This window comes from Mustela putorius, unplaced genomic scaffold (genome assembly GCF_011764305.1).
Source record: "Mustela putorius furo isolate JIRA1106 unplaced genomic scaffold, ASM1176430v1.1 tig00537284_pilon_pilon_pilon, whole genome shotgun sequence".
Classification (NCBI taxonomy): domain Eukaryota; kingdom Metazoa; phylum Chordata; class Mammalia; order Carnivora; family Mustelidae; genus Mustela; species Mustela putorius.
In genome coordinates, this window is record NW_025422422.1 from 4,386,227 (window position 1) to 4,412,445 (window position 26,219).

The window sequence follows — 26,219 nt, forward strand, 5'->3', positions numbered from 1 at the left end:
CATATGAGAAGCCCTAAAATCTGTGCTTTTCCTAATTAAAAATTTACAGAAAGAGGTATGCTGAAAGTTAATAAACATCTCCCATACCAATATGAGGTCTGACCTTGTAAAGGTATAACTAGTTTGTATCAAAACTATTTTTTAGCATACATGTGCTTTTTCAAATAAAGAATGAAATAGGATATACCAAATGCATGTTAACTAAGTAATTTTAGTGTCTGAATCTTTGTGATAGTTTTTGAACATTACAATTCTGAATACAGAATGGAAAATAACAATCCTCAGGTATCCGAACACCTTTTATGAAGAGTCGAAGGTGATTCATTGCTTTAGCCTCACAAAGTTTTGGTTTCAACTATCATAAGTGAAAATATCTTCAACTGATGTTCTAATTAATAATAACACTAATTAGAGTAAAAAAAGAAAAAGTTTTTTTTTTTTTTTTAAATATGTGCAACTTCTAGAAATAGAACTTGAAATGTGTGTGTATTGAGTGACTTCACGACATCATGCAGAGGGTTCCCCGGCCCCTGGTTTAGTCAGGACTGAGCTGAGTCAGGAGATCCCAGGAAACCAGGGCCACCTGTTCCCTTGGCCTCTTCAGTCCTACCTTCCCAAATCCGTGGGGTGGACATGATTAAGAGCGGTCTCCAAATGACAAATGTGATGAGTTGTAGTAAACCAAGGTAGAAATAGAGCTACTCAAACCGATAATTAACACTAAAGATTCAGGCACTGCCTTCTTTTTTCTTAAGTATTTTCACTTCTCTCCATCCCATCCTCAAGTGCTGCTTCCCGCCCGCCCCCGCCCCCACCTTCCCCTCTTCACCTCACACGTCTTCAAGATGTCCAGAGACCAAAATGCTTCAATTCTGGGTGAGTAACTGTTGTCTGGGACTCGGGCTGGATCAGAAGTGTCACTAGCCGTGCTGGAGACCAAGTGATCCAGATTTCCCGTGAAATTAGTCCGGGTTATCATGACCCGAGTCTGTGACGAGCTGGTTAGATTTAGGACTGTTTCATATACATCAACAAAGATGCCTATACTTTGACCAACTCAGATTTTCCAGAGAATTGGTTTGAAATTTCGAGTTCTAAAAGTTTAAACAGTAACTGATACCTCATGACTTGAACTAAGTGACTGTGTACAGAAAGATACATCAAAATATTATTTAATAGGAACAGTTTTCTTTAGAGGGTGGTAAAGTTATGTGGATGTAAATGAGCTATTTCTTTGAGTCAGCAAATGTTTTCTTCATTATTTATAATGTTGACACCTAACCTATTGCATTTTGGCTAAGGCATCAGGATAGATTCCACAGAAACAGGGCCTGAGAATATTCATTGATCAGCGCGCTTAAGAAAGCTGTTGCGGCCTGACTTTCTCAAGTATAGGGATGTAGATAATTACTTCATTCAGAAATGACGAAGTTCCTGCCACGTGCGTGCTTGCAACAATTTAAAGCACGGGGAATACTACTGTGAGTAATACCGGATCTGCCCTCGGGGAGCTCAATGTCTAGTCCAGGGAAACATCTACTGTCTATAATTCTCGAGAACAGTAATTGCTGTGTGTGATAAAGCAGGGTGAGGAGTTGAGCGGAGGGGGTGGTGTCTCAGTAGTGTCGAGGGAAGACTTTGCAGAAGTGAATATCTAAGCAGAGCTGAAATGAGCGAGAGAACGAGCTGTGGGCAGACCTGGGCAAGGGTTCCAAGCAGGCGACACGAGGGCGGAGGCCGTAAGTGAGAGTGGACTTCATGCGCAGGGGTCGTGAGGCCCGTGTTGGCAGAGCTCAGCGAGCAGAGGGGATGAGCAGTCAGGCAAAAGGAAGCCGAATCATTCGACATCTAGTAAGTTTTCAGACCTGGTCTAGTCAGCATACTCGAATAATCTCTGGCTGCCGTGAGACTAGGTTAGGATTGGAGTCTGGCCAACCAGAGCAAGCTTTGGCAATGGTCCAGGTGAGAGGTCATGGTGACTTGGGCCGAAGTAAAGGAGGTAGAAGCGTTCGAGTGGAAAATGAGGCAGTGGGATTTGCTGGCAATACTACGGAGCGGAGAGGGGCGAGAAATCAAGCGCAGTTGTTCCGGGGCCCAACAAGTGTAAGAATGAGTGTGCCGTTCACAGGGAAGATGCGGAGGTGGGGGCAAGGGCACTGGTGCTTGGTGCGTTGACGTCACACTGGTGAGTGCAAGAATGGAAAACAATAACGTGACTTGAAGAGTCTGGAAGTTACATTTCGCCAGCAAGATGCTGGGGAAAACCCGAATTGTGTGCCCAAAATATTGGAGAAGCTTAATTGCTTACAAGAAAGGGGCTCAGGGGGGCAAAAAAAATGGGGCGCCTGGGTGACTCAGTGGGTTAAGCCTCTAGCCTCGGCTCAGGTCATGATCCCAGGGTCCTGGGATCAAGCTCCACATCGGGCTCTCTGCTCCGCGGGGAGCCTGCTTCCTCTTCCCGCTCTGCCTGCCTCTCTGCCTACTTGTGATGTCTGTCTGTCAAATAAATAAATAAAACATTTTTTAAAAAAAGGACTTCAGGGAGCCCATGTTATTTTACTTAGAGCTCTTTAGCTATCAGTTTCTTGCTATTCCCCTACCCATCCTTTGCCTTGAGGCTCTCTGAAGACATCTGTTTAAGCATGTGTTTTACCTGTTGACATGCGTTCCAGCCAAGTGGAGGAAATAAGCATCTGGCCTCTTTTTAAGAAAGAAGTCTGCACTGTTCATCCAGAGACTCCTGAATGAGTGAGTTACAGGAAGTCCAAAGTCTTCCAACAGTAGGATTCCCTTATAAAAAGCAAGAGTGAAATCTAACTCCCTTGAATATGGATGGGTCTGTGACTGTCTTGTCATCAGTAAAATGCTGTGGAAGTGATACTTGCGACTTCTGAGGTCAGGTCAGAAAGATCTACGAGACCTCCAACCTCTTCGCCGGAGTACTTGTGCCGGAGTCTGACACTGTGAACGTCGTGAGCGCCGGGGCGCCTGGGTGGCTCAGCCGGCTGGGTGTCTGCCTTCCGCTCGGGTTGTGATGCCAGTGTCCTGGGATCCGCGAGCCCCGTGTAGGGCTTTCTGTTCAGTGGGGAGCCTGGTTCTCCCTCTCCCTCTGCCTGCTGCTCCCCCTGCTAGTGCACACACACTCTTCCTCTCTCGGTCAAATAAATAAATCTTAAAAAAAAAAAAAAATCGTGTGTGCTAAGGCCACCATCCTGTGAAGAAGCACAAACTAGGCCAGGGGGAGGAGACGTGAGACCACAGGAAGAAAGAGGCCGGCCAGACCCTGGCTGCTCCAGATCTGGAGCCACAATCACCCACACCAACCTCTCACAAACTACTGACCCTCAGAAACCAGGGAAGTAACAAAATGATTGTTTCTGTTTGTAGCCATGACGTTTTGGGGAGCAGTTACTGTGGAGCACTAGCAACTGAACCGCGCCCATTACTCCTCCACCCACCCCTAGAAACGATTCTGATGTGACGGTTCCTGTCCTTTTATGAAACTTTAGTGTTCTTCCTGTGAGAACGAATTTTTCATTTGTATATATTATACTGTGCCTAAGATTTTGTTTCTATTTTCCCCATTCAGCATTTAAGAGAGCTTTGTCTGGGGCGCTGGGTGGCTCAGTCGGTTAACTGTCTGCCTTAGGCTCAGGTCACGATCTCCGCGTCCTGGGGTCAAGTCCTGCATATCCCGGCTCGGCAGGGAGTTTGCTTCTCCCTCTCCCTCCGGCCCTCCCCTCTCTCAAGCTCTTTCTCTATCTCTATCTCACTCCCTCTCTCAAATAAATAAATGAAATCTTCAAAAAAATTAAAAGTTACGTCCATGTTGCTGTGTGTGCGTCAGTCTCTTGCCTCCAGCCAGCGTGTAGTACTCATAAGGTTCACTGAGTATAAGGACTGTACTTACCTAGTCCTCTAGTAGTGAACCACCAGATTGCCTGCAGTTCCCACAAAGAGGTGTCACAGACATCTTGGAACACATCCTCTCATGACCCTCTGGGAGAGCCTTTTGGGGCAGTACACCCAGAAGTGGGAGTGCCGCCTCTCAGGGCACATGCCCCCTTATTCTAGCCAAGTGCCTGGACAGCTCGTCAGCCTCCTGGTACCCCGTCTATACTACCAGTGCTGTGCTCACCTGCTGGCCCAGTCTCCACATTTTATTTATGAAAAGAACTAGTGGTGGGGAGCACTGGGAGGCTCGGTTGAGTATCCATCCAACTCTTGGTTTCAGCTTAGGTTGGGATCTCCTGGGTTGTGGGAAATAGCCCTTCTCAGGCTCCATGCTCAATGGGGAGTCTGCTTGAAGATTCTCCATCCCTCTGTCCCTTACCCCACTCGTGTGCATTCTCTCTCTTTCTGAAATAAAATCTATCTTTAGGAAAAAAAAAAAAAAAGAAGAAGAAGAACTAGTCAGTCTGTTGGACCCATAATTGCCCTCAATACTTACTTCCTTCATTCAGGTCTTACTTCAAATCTCATGTAACCTCTATCACAAATCGCCATTGCTACATCCCATCACCCCCCATCCTTGTGAGCTTGTGGTTCTTCACTGTTCTCACAGGTGGTCGTGTGTGTGTGTGTGTGTGTGTGTGTGTGTATGTGTGTGGTGTTTAGTTATTGTCTGTCTTCCCCATAAGGATGGTGTTGGGTGCCCAGTAGGTGACCAGTGAAGATCTGCTACAAACATAGTGTCAGAGTCTGACTTAACTAAGTGCCACTCCAAGGAGCCTCCCTAGCTGCTCCCCCCCACCTCACTTAGGGGCAGGGGACATCCAGAGGCCCTGAAGCTCTCCCTTCTCTCCCTGCCCCCACGTTGGACTCACCAAACACGGGGGAAGGACATTCTAGTACCCTTGGGACAGTTCCATCAGTGATTCAGGTACCGTCGGTGTCCTGAGTGTGTGTGGGGAGACGTGCTTGCTCACAGCCTCTTGTTGAGTGGATGCATGGAATCATTAGGCCCTGGGCTCTGGTCTTAGTTAATGATCCTAAGACAGATGAAGAGTATTTAGGGAAAAAAAAAAAAGCACTCAATAAAAAGTGAGTAACATAGCACTGCCCTGTCTGATACTATAACTATTGGTTACATGTGATGAGTTAAATTTAAATTATTATTTATTATTTTTTAGGGGCTGGGGAGGAGCAGAGGAAGAGGGAGAGAGAGGATCTTAAGCAGACTCCCTGCTAAGTGCAGAGCCTAACGCAGGCTCATTATGACCCTGAGATCATGACCTGAGCCGTAATCTAGAGTCGGACCTTTAACCGACTAAGCCACCCAGGAACCCTACATTTTAATTTGTTAAAATGAAAAATTCAGTTCCTCAGTCACACTAGCCATATTGAAGTGTTCAATAGCTACACATAGCTAGTGCAGACATACACCTTTCCATCATCATAGAAAGTTCTGTTGCACAGCACTGTAGAAAAAACCTGATCTTCTCTAGACGTGTTCCGTAAATACCAACCTGTCCTTAGACTTCTTGAGGGACTCTTTTCTGCCTGCCTTCCTCAGGCTTAAAGAGTCAGAATTTTGTCCAATCATTACAAATAACAATTAGCAGGATGCCCGGGTGGCTCAGTCAGTTAAGTGTCCCAACTCTTGGTTTCTGCTCAGGTCATGATCTCAGGGTTATGAGATCAATCCCCACGTTGGGCTCGGGACTCAGCATGGAGTCTGCTTTAGATTCTCTCTCTCCCTCAGCCCCTCCTCCACCCTCTCTCTAAAAAAAAAAGAAAAAAAATTAAAATAACTAGTATACTTTTGACTTGGGAAGACAGAAGTGTTCCTTCCCACAGGTGCTTTGGGAGGACACATCTCAGCTGGCGGCATGTCCTCCACAGCCCCTGAAGAAGGTGACATGTTTCTAGCACCCAGGCACATCAAGATGAAACTGAATTTTATACGATGAGCATTTTTTGAGAACAAACAAGTTTTATGTTTTATTGAAACTTTACATACCACATTAATTGTCCCTCTTTTGAGGGCCAGGATGAAGAGTTGGAAAGCTGTATTTTTTTCCCCCTTTTGTGGTTAATTCTCTGAATTCCAAAGACGTGTATTTCAAGGTAAATTTGGTAAGTTGTTGCTAGCTGACCCTTGATAATTATGAACATCCCTTTCAGATGTTCTTATGAAATAAGAATTGAAGAAAAAAATCAAATGTTATAAATTTATTTGGGACATCTATTGCCACCTCTTTGGAAGCCTTTGAAAATCCAAGCAGAAATCAATACACTTCCAGCTTTTTTTTTTTTTTACTTTCAATAAATATCTTTGTGTATATGTATATAGAGATAGATATACTTAATTAATGAGTCAGTTAGCAGGATTTTTAAGTTTTATACTGCATTAATTCCAACATAGCTCTTTCCAGATTGATAGAATGCAAATGAGGTAAGAATTAAGGCAAACCTAAAAGGCATGCAAATGTAGCACATTTATGTTCACTGGTAACACAGGCTCTTGAGTGTGGACCACCTAGAGGAGCCGAGGCCCTGCCATGGGCCTGTCCAGTATTATTTTACAGGAGAATGGAGACACAGCCTATATTAAGTTACATTACCATGGGGGGCTCAGTGCTACTAACATGTAATCAGGGAGACACGAGCATTAGCAAAACATGAACAAGAAACCATAGAACTCTTTGCAGCACATTTCTGCCCAGGCTTGAGGGGAGAAGGGGTTTTAGGAAATGATGTTACACATATCACATTGTGGCAGGTTGTTTTATAATATATGCTTTTAAAATTCATTAGCAAATGACATTCTCATGCACACAAGTGTTTCAAACACAAGAAGCAAGTCCATTGATAGGTAGTCCAAGCAATATCTGTGTGCGTGTGTGCGTGTGTGTGTGTGTGTGTATAGCTGCAGACTGAATGGAACATTGAGACTTCTGTGCAGTCCATAGCATTGATCTCAGCTCATTTCTGAATGTCGCACTGCAGAAGTAATACAATGGAAGGGTCGCTCTTTGCAGCTTCTTTGAATTCATCCAGTGTAATCTGGTCATCTTTGTTCTTATCCATCTTGCTGAAAATCTTGTCTACTCGCTGCTCAGGGGTGAGGCCGTCCTCATTCATTTTCATCATGATCACGGTGCCTACCATCTTATAGATAGCCTTGGGAAAACCAGAAACAGAGCGTAAAGGTCTCCCACGATCTGATAAAGAATTTAAATTTACTTCAAAGGACTCCAAAATCATTTTAAATAAGATGCTGATATGATCAAATATGTGTGAGTCTTGTGACTAATAGGGTATAAAAGAATTTCATCCGACTCCCAATTTCTGACTGGAGGGAGTGGGGAGAAAAGTGGGAGGAGCAAGAGTAATAGATGAGAAGATTCAGGAGGAAAATGATGAGCTCAGTTTTAAACATTCTGGGTCTGAAGTGCACTGGTCCTTGCGGACTTAGGAAAACAGAAAATGGGGTCCCAACTGTCGTAATGAACTTACAGTTGGCTAAGACAATCAACCAAGGTGGACCAGTAACACTTAGCCCAGAAAGAAGATGGTGAGGGCAGATCTGTGGATCAGGGACTCTCTTCTTTCGTAAGTTAAAGAATTTGTCTATTCAGTTCAATTAACCATAAACAAGTAATTCTCAACGTGGGAATTTCCTAAATAGAAACAACTTTCTATTGCCCACCCCTACCAAGACCTGCAGGAGAACGTTCCTAGCAGCATTATTAAGAACGCCACGGAGTGGAAGCAACACCAGCACTCGCCACCTGGTAGGCAGGTGAACAATAAGCCAGATCTGCGCAACTGAATACTATTTTAGGGGAATAAAAGGAATGAAATACTGATAAATCCTAAAATTAAAAAAAAAAAAAAAGCTGGATGAAAAGACCATATATTTACACTGTATGGTTGTGTTTATATGATATGTCCAGAGACACACACCCCTACAGACAGAGTGGAGTCTTCTGAGTCTGTAATAGGAGCTGGCACGTGGCAGGAGGGGCCTTCCTCGGGGAGTGAAAATGTTCCAGAATTGGACTATGGTGATAACTGCATACTTTGGTAAATTTACTAAAAATCATTTAGTTTTACAATTAAATCGGGTGAATTTATGGTCTGCAAATTATAACTCAATAAAGCTTTTTAAGATGCCTGTTAGAGGAGCCAAGATGCCCACCAGGGGAAGGAAAGCTGGTTTGAGGAAGAGGGGAACACCCAGCAGAGCGGATCTAAGTCGAGGGCAGAAGAACTGAGTCCGCTAATATCCTCTGCGCCCCGCGGCTTGGATCTGTGACTTTTCCCAGCGCGGCGCTGAGGCATGGGACCGGGGTCAGGTGGAATCAGGGCCTGGCACTCAACTACCTGGGCTCTAGGCAGGGACGAAAAGAAGTCGCCGCAGCCTAAGGCCCGCCCCAGCTTCCTCCTGGGGGTCTGTCTTCTGTGCCCTGCGGCCCTGGTCCCAGCCCGAACTGTCCCGTCCTGGTCCCGAAGTCCAGCAACACCACGAGGTCCACTGAAGCCCCGTCGGCCCGGCCCCGCCCCAAGGCTCCCCCCTTCCCGCCCCTGCCACCCAGGTTCCCCCACGATCACCCCACCGACCCCCTCCTCTCTGCCCTGCCCAGGCCTCCCACCCTTGTCCCCACCCCTCAACCCCAGCTTCCAGGGTCCTGGCCCGGCCCTGGCCCGTGGGCCGGCCCTGCCTCCCGGGGTCCCCACCGCCCCACCCCGAGGCCCTCCCCCCCGCACCTCTATGATCTCCAGCATCTCCACCCGCGTGATCTTGCCGTCGCCGTCCAGGTCGTACATGTTGAAGGCCCAGTTGAGCTTCTGCTCGAAGCTGCCCCGCGAGGTGATGGACAGGGCGCAGATGAACTCTCGGAAGTCGATGGTGCCGTCGCCGTTCTTGTCGAAGGTGCGGAAGGCGTGCTGGGCGAACTTGGAGGCGTCCCCGTAAGGGAAGAACTGTAAGCAGAAGGCACAGGTTCAGGGCATGGCAGGCCCCAAACCTCAGGGCCCGATGGGGTCCGGGAAAGCCTGGACGGCCTCCGCGCCGTGCCGCGGAGCCGGGCCGCTGGGGAAGCAGGTGTGGCCCGCAGGCCTCCCGCCCGGACAGCGGGTTGGCCGGTGCTCAAGGCCAAGGGCAGGCGTCCATCGGGTTATTTCCTGTGGAGGAGGCTGGGGACATGTGGCCTTCGCGTTGGCAGGGCCCTCAAGCTCACAGCCAGGGTCCCTCATCCGTGGCTTGCCTGCCCCCTCTCCCACAAGGACAGGGACTGAGGCAGGTAGCCGGCTTCCATTCCCAGGCAGGGGGGTGCTCCATGAGTTTCCTCTGCCTCCCCGGGGACCTCTAGGTTCGCTGCCCTGTGGGGCGAGAGCAAGGTTGCCCAGACCTGCTTTTCTCTGCCCCCGGCTCCCCATGGCCCGCCCACACTCCTCTCCTCGGGTGAGGCTCCAGCGGCTGGCTTCTTTTCTACAAGGACTTTTCTTTTGTAGAAGAGACATTTAAAACCCATTAAAAATAGAACATGACTGGGTTTATTTCTGAGAGCTATAAAGAGGTTTCTTTTCAGAGCCAACAGTTGGCCAGAGTGCTGCTGGAGACAAAGAATGGACACGGGAGGAAAAGGAAGAGCAGACCCTAGAGGAGGAGACCGCAGAGAAGGAGGCGGTGGCTCTGCCTGCGGACAGGACAGGAGTCTGGGCCGGTCACACACAGCAGGTGTTTCTGACACCTGCCCCTCCGGCTGCCCCAGAGAAGCTAAAGGACATTCTTTAGGTAGAGGGGAGAAAACGAACAAGCCTCAAACCCCAAACCAGAAGCAAAAACAAACCATGTGCTGTTTTAAGGCAGAGAGGGGAGGAACAGGTTTCTGGAAGAATCCATCGGACAAATACAAAGACCAAAGCAGGTGTCTGAGGATGTGACGGGTATCCCTGCTCCTTCCCAAGTTTTGCCGCGGGCTGCTGGGACAGGCCAGCCAGCCTCCCTACAGTGGGCCTGCTTCGTGCCCACCTGGGGCTCGCTCCCTCTGGGGGCCCTCAGCGCACGCACGTTTCTCTCTGTGCCTCCTGCCCTGGGCCTTGCCGCCCACACCTCCCATACTTAGAAGCTCCATGGAAGGTGGAACATTTCCGTGCAGAAATGAAATGCGTGTTTCCACCTGCGGATCCCATAGTGGGAGCCAGAGAAGGGACAAGCCGTGCAGTGGGAGGAGCAGACCGAGGTCCGCATCTCAGTAACACCCACTTCTGGACCCCAAGATCTGTCGTGCTTACTGTTGCTGGTTAAAAAAAAATCCCGCCAAAACGGAGTAACTTGAGACAACAATTATGCCACTAATCTCAGAAAAGAAGGATTTGACAACCACTTCTCTTTCAAGCGGACGACATTTTGCTGAGGCTGGGGGGGGGGGACACGTTTCCCCTTGCTTCCCTCATCCCCTGAACATGTTAACTTCTATCCTTCATTTTTCATGATTCGTCAAAAGCCACTGAGGACTTTTTGGGGCCAGGCCCCGTCTTCGGTACTGGGAAACCAGAGATCAACACCTCACGGTCCCCAGGCTCCAGGAATTCAGAGTTATTGGGGGAACCCAAGGCAGAACTGATGAGAATTAAGACGGCGGAGGGGACAAGACGTTCCCACCCTTCAAGACTACGGGATTGGTTTCAAAGTGGAACATTAGGAGGGAAAGGCTCCGTCCTCTTCTGCCGGCTCAGCCTGTCCCCCCCCCCCCCCACCGGAATGCCATTAGAACCTTGGGTACCTGAGGACAGGCTACCAGGCACTGAAGTTTGAACTGCACAGTTTTGACCTTGACAGTTTCTGAAGAGGTAAGTTTGATTCACATGTACCCTGAACGTTTTTAAACTTACGCTACTTCTGACACCAAATGTGTGGGGTTTGTTTTGATTGGGTTTGGTTTTTGATTATTCCTTACTAACAACTCCGATTTTCTGGGCATTAACCTGGTCCAACTGAATTCAGTTCCATTGTGACTCTGACTGGGGGGAGTCCATGCAGACGCCTACAGGGAAAGGGCTCAGTCCCACAAGACTGCCCCCCACTTCAGATGCCAGTGGCCAGTCCTGGATATTTCTGAGAGACCTGATAGAAAGTCGGGGGGGACCCACAAAGCCCTCCTTCAGTAATTTGCTAGAAGAACTCACAGAATTAAGGAAGACAATGTACTTACTATTACCGGTTTATTTTAAAGGACACAACTCAAGAACAGCCTGTTGGAAAAGACGGATAGGGCGGGGTGCAGGGGAAGGCGCAGCGAGGGTGCACAGAGCCCTCTCTGGGCTCACCACCCTAACAGCACCTCAGTGTGCCCCCCTCCCCGCAACTGGGGAGCTCCTCAAACCTGTAGTTGAAGGGTTTTATCAGAAGCCTCATTACTTACCCATGGTTGATGAAATCACTGGCTAATGATGATTTAATTCCATCTCCAGCCCTTCTCCGCTCCCCAGAGGCCAGGGGGTGGAGCCACACGTTCCAGTCCTCTCACCATGCCTCCTTCTATCTTCTGACCAGCTCCCATCCGGAAGCTCCCAAAGGGGCCCCGGCCACTGGACATCTCGTTAGCATACAGAAGGCACTGTTATCCTTCCAGAAAGTCCAAGCGTCTTAGAAGCTCCAGTGTCAGGAACTGGGAGCTGAGACCAAGTATTTATTTCTTACTATATCACCACATCACAAGTGCCTTGTGCACAAATGTCCTTCACCCCTTTCTCCTCTCTGCGGATGTGGCCCTCTGCCCCCTGGTCAGGAGTCTCGGGCGGAGCTGGTCCCAGGGAAATGGCCTCCGAGCGCAGCACAGGGAGCCCTCGGCAGCTTCCCGTCCCTCAGTGCCGTGTGTCCACCAAGCTTGCTCTAGACAGTGACTTGAGACCACTGGGTGTTTTTCTCCATCTGGGTGGGTCTCTGGCTGTGAACTGCTTTAACTGTTTTATTTCTCGTAGGGAGCTTTAAAGGGAAGGGATGTCAGATAGTTTCATCTAAAAATAGCAGGGAACTTTAGGCCAGTATATTAAAAATTAATGGAAATCTGAAAATTCTTGAGGAAGAAATCGATTGAGCTATAAAAGTTACATGTGCCCTGTAGAAGGGCTATTGACTGACTTTTATAGGCAACATGTTTACCTCAGAAGAACTGAGCGTGTGCTTGAGAGCCCTCACATATGGGGGGACGGTATGATTTGTTCCCTTTAGAAAACTCACCCTGTCATGTTCTGAGAGCTAGGAGCTTTCCTAATCAGGGGAGTGCCCCTTCTTTTGATGAAATGATTCACCTCTGGGTGGATCATCACAGAAAAATGAAACGACACTCTTCAGTGTCTTCTGGAAGAAATCAGGATCTTGAGCTCTTACTCACTTCTGGACCATGATAGTCCCTGGGAAGTACAAGTATTTTTTGTGTATCGTTAGTTGAAATGTATACTGTTTTATTTTTTAAATCAATGTATGTTGCTTGAATAACTGTATTACATGCTGATGTGGAAATAATTCTCAGTGGCACTAATAATCTGCAAGTCTATATAATAAAAAAACTTTGAGGTTGAAAAGTCCTATCTATATATTTATGTGTGTGTATATAAAATATATAATGCATAATACATAACACACAATATATGATCTATAATTCCACTTGTGTCTTAGTCCGTCCAGCCTGCTGTAACAAAGTGTCCCAGACTGGGCGGTTTATAAACAGAAGTTTATTTCCACAGTTCTGGAGGATGGAATCCAGGATCACGGTATCAGCGAGGGCAGTCTCTGGTGAAGGCCCTCTTTCGGGTTGCACACTGCTAAATTCTTGCTTTGCCCTCATAGAAAGCAAGGAAACTATGGGGTCCCTTATTCCTTCTTTTTTTTGGGGGGGGGTAGGTCAGACAGAGAGGGGGAGAGAAACCTAGGATCTTTTTTTTTTTAATTTTTAATTTTTTATAAACATATGTTTTTATCCCCAGGGGTACAGGTCTGTGAATCACCAGGTTTACACACTTCACAGCACTCACCAAAGCACATACCCTCCCCAATGTCCATAATCCCACCCCCCTTCTCCCAACCCCCCTCCCCCCAGCAACCCTCAGTTTAGAACCCTAGGATCTTAAGCAGACTCTGTGCCCAGCAGCTGCAGACGGTCAGCTGACTGAATCCAGGTACTAGGTCCTTCTGGCAGTGGTGGCATCCGGGTCGGGTGGCTCTTGGAGGCCACACCTGTCTGGTTTGGCACCTCAGGGGAGCCTGCCTTCCTGAGGGTGGCTAGGAGAAGTCTCCGCTTCAGAGGCAGGGTTTGGGGGTTGAGCGGAGTCTGCTGCAGGGGCTGGCCAACAGAACCCTAGACTCAAGTCTAAGGGTAACAATGGCACCATCAGCCCCAGTTGGACAAGGCATCTCTTGGTGGAGATGACTAGGCTGGTCCCCCAGGTTCCCGGGTTGGGGATGGTTCACCAGAGACAGTTTCTTCAGGGCTCTCTGGAGTCTCCTTCCTCAGGTCCAGGACTCCCCCTGTGTCGGCCCGCGGCCCTTTTGCTCTGACACTTGAGCCTCCAACTTAGGAGTGGGCGACTGACAGAAGGTGGGGGCGGGAAGGGCCTTCTGCCCCTGGCTACTTCTGACCTGCTGGTGAGACTATGACCTCAAGACGACACCCTGATCTGTCCCTACCTTATCATAGGGACAATCCTTTGCCCCAGCTGTGTCCTGAGAACACGGGCTGTCCATGTTGCTGACCTGCGGTGGGGGGAGCATCCGGCCCACCGAGTGTAGCACGAGACCCACAGGAGAATCTCCCCATTCCTCTCCCTTCCTGCTGAAGGACAAGCAGGAGAAGCATGTATCTACCCCCATGGAATTCACCTGCAGATTTCTGGAAGCTCCTGAGATAGGTTTTCTGGGACGCACATCTTCTTTCCTATTGACTCTCCCTCCCGGGAAGCCCGGGAACAAGGACTGCCATTGTACTGGCCATCACATTGTGGGGAGCTGCTGCAACAAAGGGCTGCATCTTTTTCCTGAGGGTCTGCGGGGGGAGACCAGACCCCTCCCTCGGGCTTTCAGCAGAGCCCCGTCAGGTGGGCGCCACAGAGACAGCAAGGCTGTCTGTCTTCAGAGCTGTGTCACGGAGAAGCTCCCGGGAACCCGTCCAGCACCATGGAGAGCGGGCCCAGAGGACATCTCCTTCTCTCACAGTGGTGGCCCTTCCGTGAAGTCCAGTGGGTCAAGACCACCTCTGCTTCTCTCCCCCGTGATCTCCCCAGTCGACTTTCCTTTGGGAGGATTAAATATAGTTTACCCTCTTCTCTCTCTTCCGCCTCAGCCGGAGGCCGATCGTCTCCCACGGGATTCTGGCTACAGTCCCCTAATTCCCTCCTGCCTCGGGTCTCCTCTGGGTCCAGTACCCAGAGCACCTCTGACTTTCCCCTAACATGGCTCAGACTGCGCCTTTCTCTTACAGAAACACCCAGTGGAATCAAACCTGAACTCCCTCGCTTGCTCTTTGAGAGCTTCCGTATCTGACCCACTGCCTGCCTTCGGTACTCGTGTCCTGCTTGGGGCCCAGCTCTCCAGAGGCTTGTGAAGCTGAAGTCTTGAGCCTCTCACCCTGCTGTCCGTGGCCCTTCGTGAATGCCCCAACCTGCACACGCATCCTCTCATTCCTTTGCTTTCTGCCTCTGTGCCCCGACTGCGCTCCCAGGGGTGTCTGCCTTCGACCACAGTCAGTCTGTTCCTGCTGTGTCCCTCCTGGCAGGAGAGTTCTGTGAGGGCAGGGACGGTCTGCTCCCCCTGCACCCCCCACAGTTATGCTTAGCGTCTCCCGAGGAGGAGCTGCAGGGCTCCAGCGAGCACAGGGTCTGTGGTCTCCCCCATCTGTGGATTTGTCCTTATGTTCCTCTTCCATCTGAGGAATGGGGCTGCTGCATTAACTAAATGCTTTCATGCGCCCAGGAGACAAGAGGGGTTTCCACAACTCAACAGTGACGAAAACCATGACACCCGACTCATTAAAATGTCAGCTCTCCTTTTCCCAGAATTCCCTGTCCCCTTCACTGCTTCACTTTTCTCCAAAAAGCGGATGGCCATCCACCTTATTTCAATTATTTATTCATCTTCTTTCTTCCTCTATGAGAAATGTAAGCTCTGTGATGTAATGGCGGCTACACTATTTGGCGGCTACACTATTTGGTTTCTGACCGAATCTCGACATAGCAAGCGCTCTGGAATGACTTAGCGAATGAACGAGTAAACCGATTTCTTTCAACACTGTCCTTCTAATAACTGTACCTCACAGTTACTATTGGCTATGCATTCACGGTCTCCTAGAATACCCAGAACAGCCCAAAGGGATGGTTTGGTTCTCTTTCACTTTGACTTGGTGATAGAGAGGCGGGTTTTTAGGGCAGAGGTTCAGCACCATCTGTCATTCCTATTTCTTAGGGGGATTATTTATTTAACATCAGTTATTGAACTGTAAATTCCTGGAAGGCAAAGCCTTGTTTGCTACCGTTGCTTCCATAACACAGAGCACAGGTCTCAGATGGCGGGGACTAAACATGACCGTGTTGAGTGAGCACATGAGAGAGACACTTGCAGTGCCAACTTCAGAGTGACGAGGTGATCAAACACTGCTGCTGAAAACAGACCCCACTCATTGGACCTGTATCGTAATCTAACCAGCTCTGTCCACCAGAACTTCTCATGATTATAAAGATACTCAATAACTGCCCTGTTCAAAGTGGTACCTACTATAGGTAGGTATCACTGACATAGGTGCTGGGAATAAAATTTTTAGAAGACACAGCATTGAGGACAGTGAGGAAAGTAACCCTTGAAATGTTACCGGTGTAACCAGAGAACTGAATGTTGTAATAGCGTTTAATTAACCTGTCAATTTAGAAAACCGCGTGCACCCACCAGCTTCTGTATGGAGTTCTATGATCTATGCTACGTCGTTAGTTCTCACAATACCCGTGTCAAGCAGGCATCCTCAGCTCCATTTCACAGACAAGGAAATGTGCACTTGGAAAGGTCCAGCAAACCCTTAAGTTAATTCTCTTCCCACTGTGTCAGTCTGCTGCAAGGTTATGCAGACGAGCAGTGAGAAATGGACACTCCTTTTCAGGATACGAACATACAAAACAGAAGGCAGAAAGTTAGGGACAGATTTTCATCCGTTTCAGCATTTGTTGGAACACTTTGATGATTATCACACAGCACTGGAATGGGCTCGGTCCTAGTACTTCTCATGTGAGTTAATTCATTCAGTTCTTATAGCTACACCGGCCACCCTAAACCACGCACTGTGGTCAAGGAAGTGAGCTTGAAATGTCCAGGCATTTGCCCCAGGTTCCTGGCAGAATGTGACAGAGGTAGGGTTTGCATACAGATCTGTCTGGTCATTTCTGCTTCATCCCATTGTTTCTCTTTGTCAAACTGAGTCAATAAACCTAAATCTACATTTGATGAAGTGAACGTATTTGTTACGTTATGTAATTCTTTGCTACCTTCCAAGGTCCACTGTCTTCCGTGCTGGGCATTTATCGCCACCTTCTGGCAGCATGTATGCACTACATAAAAATTGCTAAAAAGGATTTTTTTTTTTAAATGACTCATTCATTCTTTAACTCAACGTTTATTGAGCAGTTACTATGTATCAAATGAGTGATGGGGATGATCTTATGAGCTTGAAACTTAAACAGAACTTGTCCGTGTTCCTCTCCCTGCACCCTAATATGCAGTCTCCTGTCAATGCATTGTTGTTCATCATAGCTCAGGAACGGTCTCAGAGACCGAAACTTGCTGGGATTTCACCTAGACTGTATCCAACTGCACCACCCATCCCTACTCTGAACCATCCAACATGCAAGAGAAAACCCCAGGAAAAGCTTGAGGACTTGGTCTCTCCTCAGGAAGACAACAGACTTTGCACCAATATACCAGCTTGTTCCAAAGCTACCGGGAGCTTTTCCCTACATTACAGATAGAGGGCTGAAGCTCTGTGTTTCCATCTTTTCAATAACCTGTTCAGTTACGACTATTTTTTTTTTTAAATATGTGGTGAATAAACCCCAGACACCTCATGTTGATGCGGCATGGTGTCATTGGCTTCTGCAAGCCCGGGACCCCACCTGGCACAGAAGGCTGTTCGGTGGTTCAGTGGCTGTGTTAAGAAATGGCCAGAAGACACAGTGCTTCCGTCCCTTCGTGTAATCCTCCCTCTGCGCCTCCCGCTCCAGCCCTTTGCACTATCTTGCTGCCTGTACGTCTCATCCTTCCAGAAGTTGTACCGAGTGCAGAGAAAACATTCTAACATTTCCCATGAGAACCTCTCCCTCTTCCCTCGGCCACTGGGGCCTGCCTCAAGTTAATGGAGGCGGCAGGTCTCCTAGCGGTTGCCCCAACCGACCTTCCGGTTGAGGGAGGTTTGCACAGCAGGGCCTTGGCCCACCGTGACAGCTGATGGGCTGGGTCACGAGGGGTGACAGCAAGGCCGCCGCGGAGGACAGATGCTCTCCAGCACTTTGCCCAAGGCCCAGCTCCCGGCTGATGCGGAGCAGCCCTCAGAACTCAGAATAGATTTGTGCCCATTAGTCTGCCTGAAATAGAGCTCATGATGGGATCAAAGAACAGAAGAGTATTCTTGGATGCTCCATGGCTCACGGGCTTGGAGAAGTCTGCCATCCAATCCCTCACAGAACACTGTCCCTTTAAAAAGTCCTGACTCACGTCAATTCTGTTTACCTTTGTTCTCAAATGTCAAGCCTATGTTCTTTGGCTAATGAACCCACAAACACAATCCCCTCCTCAAGCATGGCGTCTTCTTCATCTCCCCCCTACCCCGGCATCCAAAATAGGGCTACTGTACCTCAGGGATTCTCTGCTCTCACCTCTGCTGGAACCGGCCAGAAGCTTCTAGCCTCCTGTGGATCCCTGGCTCAGTGGCTCCCTCTACAGGCCCTGCCACTAATGCCGCAGCTCCCGCTTCATGAGTGCCTATCAGGGAGTAAAGCCTGAAAAAGGTCTTTTGTCAGTGCTCCCTCAGTGGCTTTTTCAACACGTTGAGGGTCATTACTCTGAGTTCACTAACTGCATAAGGTTAAACCACTAAGGGCGGGGGGCTGCGACAGGCCAGGCAAACAGGCTCTGTCTGAGGACTCCTCACGGGTCAAGTGGGCCCTTCCTCCCCACACAGTGCTCCTCCTGCCTTGCGCTGTATTCACAGGAGCCAGGCCTTCCCATCTCCGTTCTCCTCAGCCGGGCTGGGCCGCAGCAGGCCCGTGGGAAGTGGAACCCCCGCCAGGGCCTTCACACAGGTCCACACTCGTCCCCGCCTTCCCAGCATGGGGATCCCTGGTGGGATTGCTCGGCTCACCAGAGCCACACCCAGGACAGGCCGATGGGGGCTGTGGGCCTGGTTCTGTGGTGGGTGCTGCTGTGGAGGGAGGGACAGAGAGGTGCCAGCCAAGCCCGAAGATTTCCATTAAGCCTCCTGGACCTCCACTTGGTCCCTGAAAGAAAGGACACCCCCCGAGGCTAATGAGAGGCAGAGGCAGGATGCAAACCCTGTGTGGTGGCTGAATCTGTTAACTCATCTGAGCCTTAGTTTCCTCATCCACCAAATGGGGCAACAGGGGTTAATTCCAAGTGGGAAGGACTGTTGTGAGATTTACTGGAGATGACAGATGTGGAAGGCACCTGAGGCCGCATGCGGTTGGGACACTGGGTGTTGGAGGCTCCCTCCTCCCCCCGACCCAAGGCTGCCATGATGCCTCTCATAGCCCGGACGTACAGCACCCCCTGCCCCCAGGCTGCAGCACACACACCCCGGGCTGCAGGCCAAGAGGGGCTCCTGAGGATTCACGTGGTACTTGGTTTCAGCCTCAGACTCTTCACAGCCGTGCGACCTCACCAGGAATAGGATGCCCGTTTCCTCACTGGCCCACGTTCTCTGACCCCCACACCCACCCTCAGGGCTCTGCGGTCCCCCCTCCCCATAGCTCCAGAGGGAACCTCTCTGGCCCGCTTCTTCGTGTCCACTTCCCGTACCGGCCAGTCCCATCTAACCGCTCTCAGAAGGAACAAAATTCTCCGCAGGCCTCGGAGCCTTCCCAGGTGCAGTCCAGTCCTCTGCCCCCTGACCCTTCCTCTGCCTGGGGCCTTGCTGTGCCCTCGGGCCGCCGTCCCCGTGCTCCCTTCGTCCGGAATGCTCCTTTCCTGCCCTGCCCAGTCAACCCTTGTTGCTTCTCAGGCCTCGATTCAGTCTTTGCTTCCTCAGGAAAGCCTCCTCTGAGCCTAGGTCGGAGCCCTCCCTTACAGGCGTGCACAGCACTGAGTCCCGCCCTTGGTGACCATCCTTCTGTGTTCATGGGACTGCTTGGTTGATGCCTTTCTCCCCTTGTGGACTGTAAGCTAACCAGGGCAGGGAATGGCCTGCTTTTCCCCACCACTGAAACCCCTGGTGCCTCGTATGGGGCCAGGCACACCAGAGGTGCTCATTAAAGGTCTGTCGGACGACTGAGCAACTCAGCACAGCAGGCGTCTTTCAAGCCAGAGGAGACAGTAGCGAACACACACGGTGACCGGTCAGAGGGCTGAAATGTGTTCTGAAGATTGTCTGAAGTCAGCTGTGCTAAAGGAGGCTCGCTGTTTGGCCTTAAGGCCTGTCGCTGCCATTAAGACTTTAGCTGCTGATTCATGACGGTGTGAATCATCCCGGAGCCGGGCACGTACCTGCCACGTGCACAGGAAGAGGAGAGAGATGCTTCCTCTTAATTAGAAATGGGGAGTCCAAAAGCTGTTTTCTGCCAACGTCTTCATTGAACAGATACTCACAAAAGCCTAGCTGGTGTCAGGCTCTATGCTGAGCTCTGAGGGGCAGGAGGGAGGGTGAGGAGAGGTAACAAAAAATCGGAGTGAAACCGAAGAGCTGGTCTCTGTCCCAGAGCTGGAGCTGCCTTCCACATGAGGGCTCTCTTGGGGTTGGGGGGGGGGGCTCAAACACACCCACCCCGTGCCCCCTGCCCCCCTCAGAGCTGACTCTTCACTAGCTGTGGGGAAACAACATCAATTTTCTGCACCCCTGGCTCTCTCCCTCGGGGGCTCTAGACTTTCCTACAAGGCAACCACTATTAACTCCTGGTTCTTGTAGAACTACAGCTATTTGAGAAGAAAATTTGTCCTGAACTAAATTTCTAGAGAAGGGGGTTTCTGCCTCTTGGGGTAGGGAAAGCGATTTTTGCTTATGTCCTAGACCTCTCTCTGTGTGCATTCTGACCTTGTTACACGGCCACAAGAAGGTCATGAGCTCCTAGAGAAGTTCTGTTACTTTTTTTATATATATATATAGAAAAACATCACTCAGGCAGCAGAAATCCAGACTCCTCACTCATCTTTAGGTCTCTTTTATTTTAGAATTATCACCAAGAAAACAGCCCATATCACTTCTACTTTAAGGGAAATATGCTTTGCATTTCATTATATCAAATTAGGATCTGGAATACTGTAGGTGCTCTATAAATGCTTTGATGGATAAAGGAAGCAACGTGCTGGGTTGAATGACAAGGTGTCTGTGTGTGACTAAAGTCAAGCCCTTTTGCCTCTTAAGACTTTCATTTTCCTCTAAATGATGTAAAATGAGGGCACAAATCAGATGAGCTTCAAAATTCTTTTTAGCTATACTATTTTATTTATTTTTCTGATTCTGCAAGTGAAATCTCAAAAAAAGAGAGAGAAGAAGAAGAAGAATTAATTAATAATGAACTGGATGAGTGGATGATCCTTGCATTATTCGACATTCATTTATCAACTAAAGAGCCCATCCTATCGCCCCCTTGTGTCGGTATGTCTTAATTACAGGATTAGACTTGGAAGGGCGAGTATTATCTCCATCTACATATGTATGCATCAGTAGGAATATCTATGTATCTGTATCACTACCTCCTTGTCTCTGTCTCTATATCTATAGGTAACCTACATTTCTATAACATCTCTCCCTATCTCGGTCACTGCAGCTCTGTCTCCTTATCTCTGTATTTATCTCCATTTCTATCCCTTTATCATATCTCTATCTCTATTCCTATTGCAAGTTTCACAGAGCCTTACAGATGCTCATTGGTTACTCAAACTTTAAAAAAAATCAAATGAACTCTTTATTTCTGTCCAATACCCAATTCACATTACAAACTGGATCAATGACATCTTGATTTGGGACAGGGGATTCCCTCCAGCACTTCATTGGCTGATTAATCTTGAGCCACCACCATAAATCAGTCCACCATTAACGTGTGTTACAAAATAGGAGGTCACCAATAGTAAATTACACTCTGGGAATGGTCATGAATTTCCATTTAAAGGCAATCCGTTTGATTAGAGTGAAGACTTATCAATTTAAAAAGGAGCTCATTTCTGAAACCAGACAAGGGGGTGAGGATCTTTGCAGGTGCTTGGTGGAAGGCTGGTTGGTATGGGGGAAAACTGGAAAGACACCCCTGGCCTGGTATCCCTTCAATGAGTCCAACTAACGTGAGTAGAGCAGACTTTGCAACTGGTCGTGAAACTGGATGTTTCATCGCTCCCACTCCTCCCAGAATGAAGTGCTCTGTTCAAGATCGATTCCCATTTTACCCTCCACCCAACTCGCTTCGCAATGTTGTGGTGATGACGAGAATGCTCAGCCAGGCTGTGTCTTAATAAGAACCCTACCAGCATGGGGGGACCACTAGAGAGGGAGCCGTCCACAGCCCAGGGAGCGGCAGCAACAGCAGCCTGAGCAAGGGGCGCGCTCTATCTGCAGAAGTGGGAGTTTGTAAGAAATGAACACATTCTGGGCCACTGCCTCAGAAGATGCACCCTCCATTTCCTGGAAAGGAGAGATCTGTCAACTTATTATAAGATAGTTCCCCAAATTCGTTACTGTCCCCCAGGACTGCCGTATCTATAACTGCTTCCCAATTATGCCAGTTCCATGTACTCCCATCTCTGCCACTGGAGGTACAGGGAAAGGTGTGGGTGCACGGCTCAAACAGAGAGGAAGTACATCGTGTAGGGAAGTGTGGGGGCCGTGTTGGTGTGTGAGATTGTGCTTGGGGTGGGGGGGCCTGGGATTGAAGACCACTTCTGCAGTTGACTAGATGTGGGATGGCTTGTAATCCTTTTCAAAGCCTTAGTTTATTCATATGATAAATGAGCTGGAGGTGAGCATGGTTGCTGGGCTGCAAAGGCTGTCCAGCATGCCCACGACTGGCTAGCAGTTCCGCCAAAGAGGAGAGGAGCCTCTGGGAGCAGCGGGCACTCTCTCTCTGGATGGACCCAGGAATGATGCTCTAGGATTAAGATGATATGTGTATAATAACTCCTGCACATAGTGGGCTCTCAGCTAATGAAAGATGCCGTATTATTACTGCTATTACTGTCTTGTATTGTGGCCAGCCTGTGTTCTCCGTGCACCAAGATGATGAAAACTGAGGGACACTATAAACATGCAAGTAAAGGAAATGATTTTGGGGGTGCCTGGGTGGCTCAGTGGGTTAAAGCCTCTGCCTTCGGTTCAGGTCATGATCCCAGGGTCCTGGGATGGAGCCCCGCATTGGGCTCTCTGCACAGCAGGGAGACTGCTTCCCCCTCTCTCTCTGCCTGCCTCTCTGCCTACTTGTGATCTCTGTCTGTCAAATAAATAAATAAAATCTTAAAAAAAAATTCATTTAAAGGAAATTATTTTCTTTTATTCTTTCATGGGAAAAAAATATTGATTGATTAGTCAATAATCACCTATTGTGTGCACCCACTATGTGCCAGGTGCTGGGCTAGGTGTTGAAAAGGATGCAGAAAAGTGTAAACTGTAGCTCGAGATTTCCTCCGGTTTAGGGTGGCAGACACAGAGGCATGCCCAAGGTTCATGAGCAATGCAAGGCAGCCCAGGGAGCCACCATCAGCCAGGGCTGGGACTGTTGGTCCCGCCTTGCAGAATGAGGATATGTGCTGCTGTATCTAGATCTTCCTTTTATTACCTTCAAGCCCATGCAAAACCCATGTCAACCAGAGCCCAGATTTGCTCAAAACCAGAAATCCAGCTGAGGCAAAGAATCTTGTAACATAAGAAATACTGAGGGGTTCGGGTAGTCCCTCCCCTCCAAACAGCAGGGCAGGGTACCCCGGCAGGGCAGCCCCGTGACAGAAGAGTGGAAAGACCAGACCGTCGCAGCAGATCCACGCAGAAAACTGTCACTCTCTACTGTCCAGTCTTGCTGGGCCCCAGAGGCAGATTCCAGGAGGGATCCCTGTGTATCTTGACACGCTAGAGGTTACAGCCTGCTGGGGGCAGACGAGGGTTCATTTGGAAAGACCCAGAGATGCGCCAAGAGCCAGAACTCAGGGGCACACAGAGCAGGAACAAAAAACCCACAAAGGAGTGCCCACCTGACCCCACCATTCCTTAGCATCCGTGCAGACCCTCAGAATAAGGAGTGAGCCAGCCTTCCCTGGGAAAAGCCCTCCTTGGGTGCCGCTCCTCCCACAGGCAGGCTGCTGGTTCTCCTCTCCCCGGAGTGTGCCCCCAGCAAATGCCTTAATCTGACTCCTTAATCTGCGGTCTAAAAGGACTGATTCAAAGATAAGATTTCAGGGCACAGGGAAGTCTCTGGAGGGACTGCCAGAAGAGGCTGCTGCTGGAATTCTCCCCCCTAACAAGGACAGAGGCCGGAGCCGGTCTTCTTTTCAATCATGTCCTGCAGGGTGTGACCCCCAGCAGAAGAGAGTCAGAGTCCGAGTCCCCACTGTGATGCTTATTGGCTGGGCTACGTCGGGAGAGGGATAAGACCATCTGGGCCTGGATCCTCTTGTGTAAAATGAATGAGTAGGTTCTCTATGAGCCCAAGGGGTTCTGTCTGCTATTATGATTCTAAACCTGCACACTGTCAATATTATCCTTGACAAAAGCTGCTGATTTAATTAAACTTTTATAGCACTCTGTGCCAGGCGTGGTTTAAGCACATTGTCAATATTTAACAATGTCATCCTCCAACACCCCTGATGTAGGTGTCACTGCTGGTCCCATTACACAGATGAGCAAACAGAAGCCCAGGGCTAGATCACATACCTCTAGCGGCAGAATTTGAACTCATCTGGCTCAGGAGGCTCTACACAGGCTCTGAGTTACAAGCCTCTGGTCTAAGGAATCCAGGAACACAGACACCAAAAAGGGCAAATCCCCAGTTGTGCCTCTGACCCCTCACCACAAAGCCGTAGCAGACCACCTGCACCCGCCAAGCCAGACAGATGCAGCCAAGACGCTAGACCAGTGGGGCGCCTGGGTGGCTCACTCAGTTACACATCTGCCTTTGGTTGTTCACGATCCTAGGGCTTTGGGATCAAGTCCTCTATCTACTCCTTGCTCAGCAGGGAGCCTGCTTCTCCCTCTGCCTCACTGCTGCCCCTGCCTGTGTTCCCTCTCTCTGACCAATAAATAAATAACATCTTTTAAAAGGGTGGGGGGGCAACCTGGGTGGCTCAGTCAGTTAAGCCTCTGCCTTGGGCTCAGGTCCTAATCTCAGGGTCCTGGGATCGAGCCCCACATCGGACTCTTTGCTCAGCAGGGAGCCTGCTTTCCCCTCTCTCTCTGCCTACTTGTGATCCCTCTCTGTCAAATAAATAAATAAAATCTTAAAAAAAAAAAAAAAAAAGACCCAGGGCAGGTGAGGTCAGCTGTTCTTTGGCAACCCCCGTTGGGCCAAGTGGCTCAGAGATTGCTTAGGGGTCATGGGCTTTGGCCAGAGCCAAGGGTTCTTGACTTAACTGCTCAGCACTGTCCAGAGCAGTGGGTGAGTATGTGAATGGCACCTGAGACAATGCCGCTTGGCGTTCGTTCTGTGCGCGGTGTCCCCTGTGAGCTCAGCGCCGTGCTGGGTACCCTGCTAACCTGACAGCGTCCTGCTCTTGCTGGTGGGAGCCACAGCTCTGCTCCCCTACTCGTGGGTTTCCTGGCAGTCTTGTGTAAATGCAGGCTCTGATTCAGCAGGCAGTGTCTGCGTATCTAACACTGTCCCCCGGGGCTCCAGAAACTGCTGATCCACGAGCCACACGAAGCAGAATGTAGACACCCAGCATCCGAGATTTGAAGAAGGAAGCCCAGACGGCCTGGGGAGGTCAGGGGAGGGGCATGCTGGGGGGCTTGAGTGGGGTTCTGAGGTTGGCAGGAGGTAAAGAGGCCCAAGGGCATTTGGGGGTATTGAGGGCACCCACTGTTGGGGGGTGCTGCAGGGAACAGAAACCGAGAATCCGTGTGGGGAGGTACCCGCTGGGTCTGCCACGCCTGCCTGGAGTAGCTCTGCCCAGTGAGGGGCGGGAGGCTGGAGGGGGCACAAGCCGGTCGGAGGGGACTCAGCTGGTTTCAGCCTCGAGGAGGAGCCTCCTCCTGCAGGCCTAGTTCATTGTTGTTGTCGGATGAGGCAGCAGTCCTGGTTCCTGACAGGGAAGCTCTCCTCCCTCATTTCCATATTTATCTCTGCAGGGAAAGCAGGGAGCAGTCTTCCGACAGGCTCCGGGGCTGCCCTCCGCCAGGCTCATGAATAAAGATGCCCGAGACTCTCCCAGGAGAGTCCTCCCAGCTCCCCGCACCCCCAGAGCACAGCAGGGGAGCTGGGGAAGAGGAGGCAGGGCAGGAGGTGCTGAAGCAGAGTGGAGCAGCCCTCCGTGGCTGGGGTGTGGGAGTGCAGGGCTGGGGGGGGGGTGGCGGCTGGGGTTCTCCCTGGAGCACCACCAGCCTTTCTCCTCTGAGTGCCTCAGTTTCTGTGCCTGTACATCAGTGAGCCAAATGGCTCGGGGCTCCAGGTTCCGGGCCTGACTCTCTGTGACTCTACCATAGAATAGGGCTGAGGTTTTAGGATCACTAAAGTATTTGCCAAGTTAAAGGCCTGTTATGAATCCCCTGGAGAGGAGCCTTGTCCAACAGAAAGAGGCTCTGAGCCACAGCCATTATCTGAAATTTTCTGTAACTACTTAAAAAGTTAAGAAAAAAGACAAGTAAAATTAACTCTAACAACATATTTTATTTACCTCAGTATATTCAAACACATCAAATGATATCATTTAAACACGTAATCAACATTAACTGTATTAATGAAATAGTTCGCATTTGGGGGGGGACCACGTCTTTGAATTCAGTGTGTGTGTGGCCTATGTAGGGCGCATCTCCTTTCCCACTCGCCACATTCGGGGTGCTCGAGCTCAGGGCTGCGTTATGGAGACCTGCAGC

The 26,219-nt window shown here is 49.6% G+C and overlaps 1 protein-coding gene across 2 annotated transcripts in view; it reads right to left on the bottom strand.

Annotated features, from left to right (window-relative positions):
- Positions 1 to 5,915: 5,915 nt before the first annotated feature.
- Positions 5,916 to 26,219, bottom strand: part of VSNL1 (visinin like 1) — a 101,335-nt gene continuing 81,031 nt past the window's right edge. For both annotated transcript variants that reach the window (XM_013052935.2, XM_004745826.3), the window contains exons 3-4: positions 8,716 to 8,931; positions 5,916 to 7,125 (exon numbers count right to left, since the gene is read on the bottom strand). In XM_013052935.2, the coding sequence (XP_012908389.1) occupies positions 6,928 to 7,125; positions 8,716 to 8,931 (414 nt within the window). In that variant the 3' untranslated portion in view covers positions 5,916 to 6,927. The remainder of the gene's footprint in view (positions 7,126 to 8,715; positions 8,932 to 26,219) is intronic.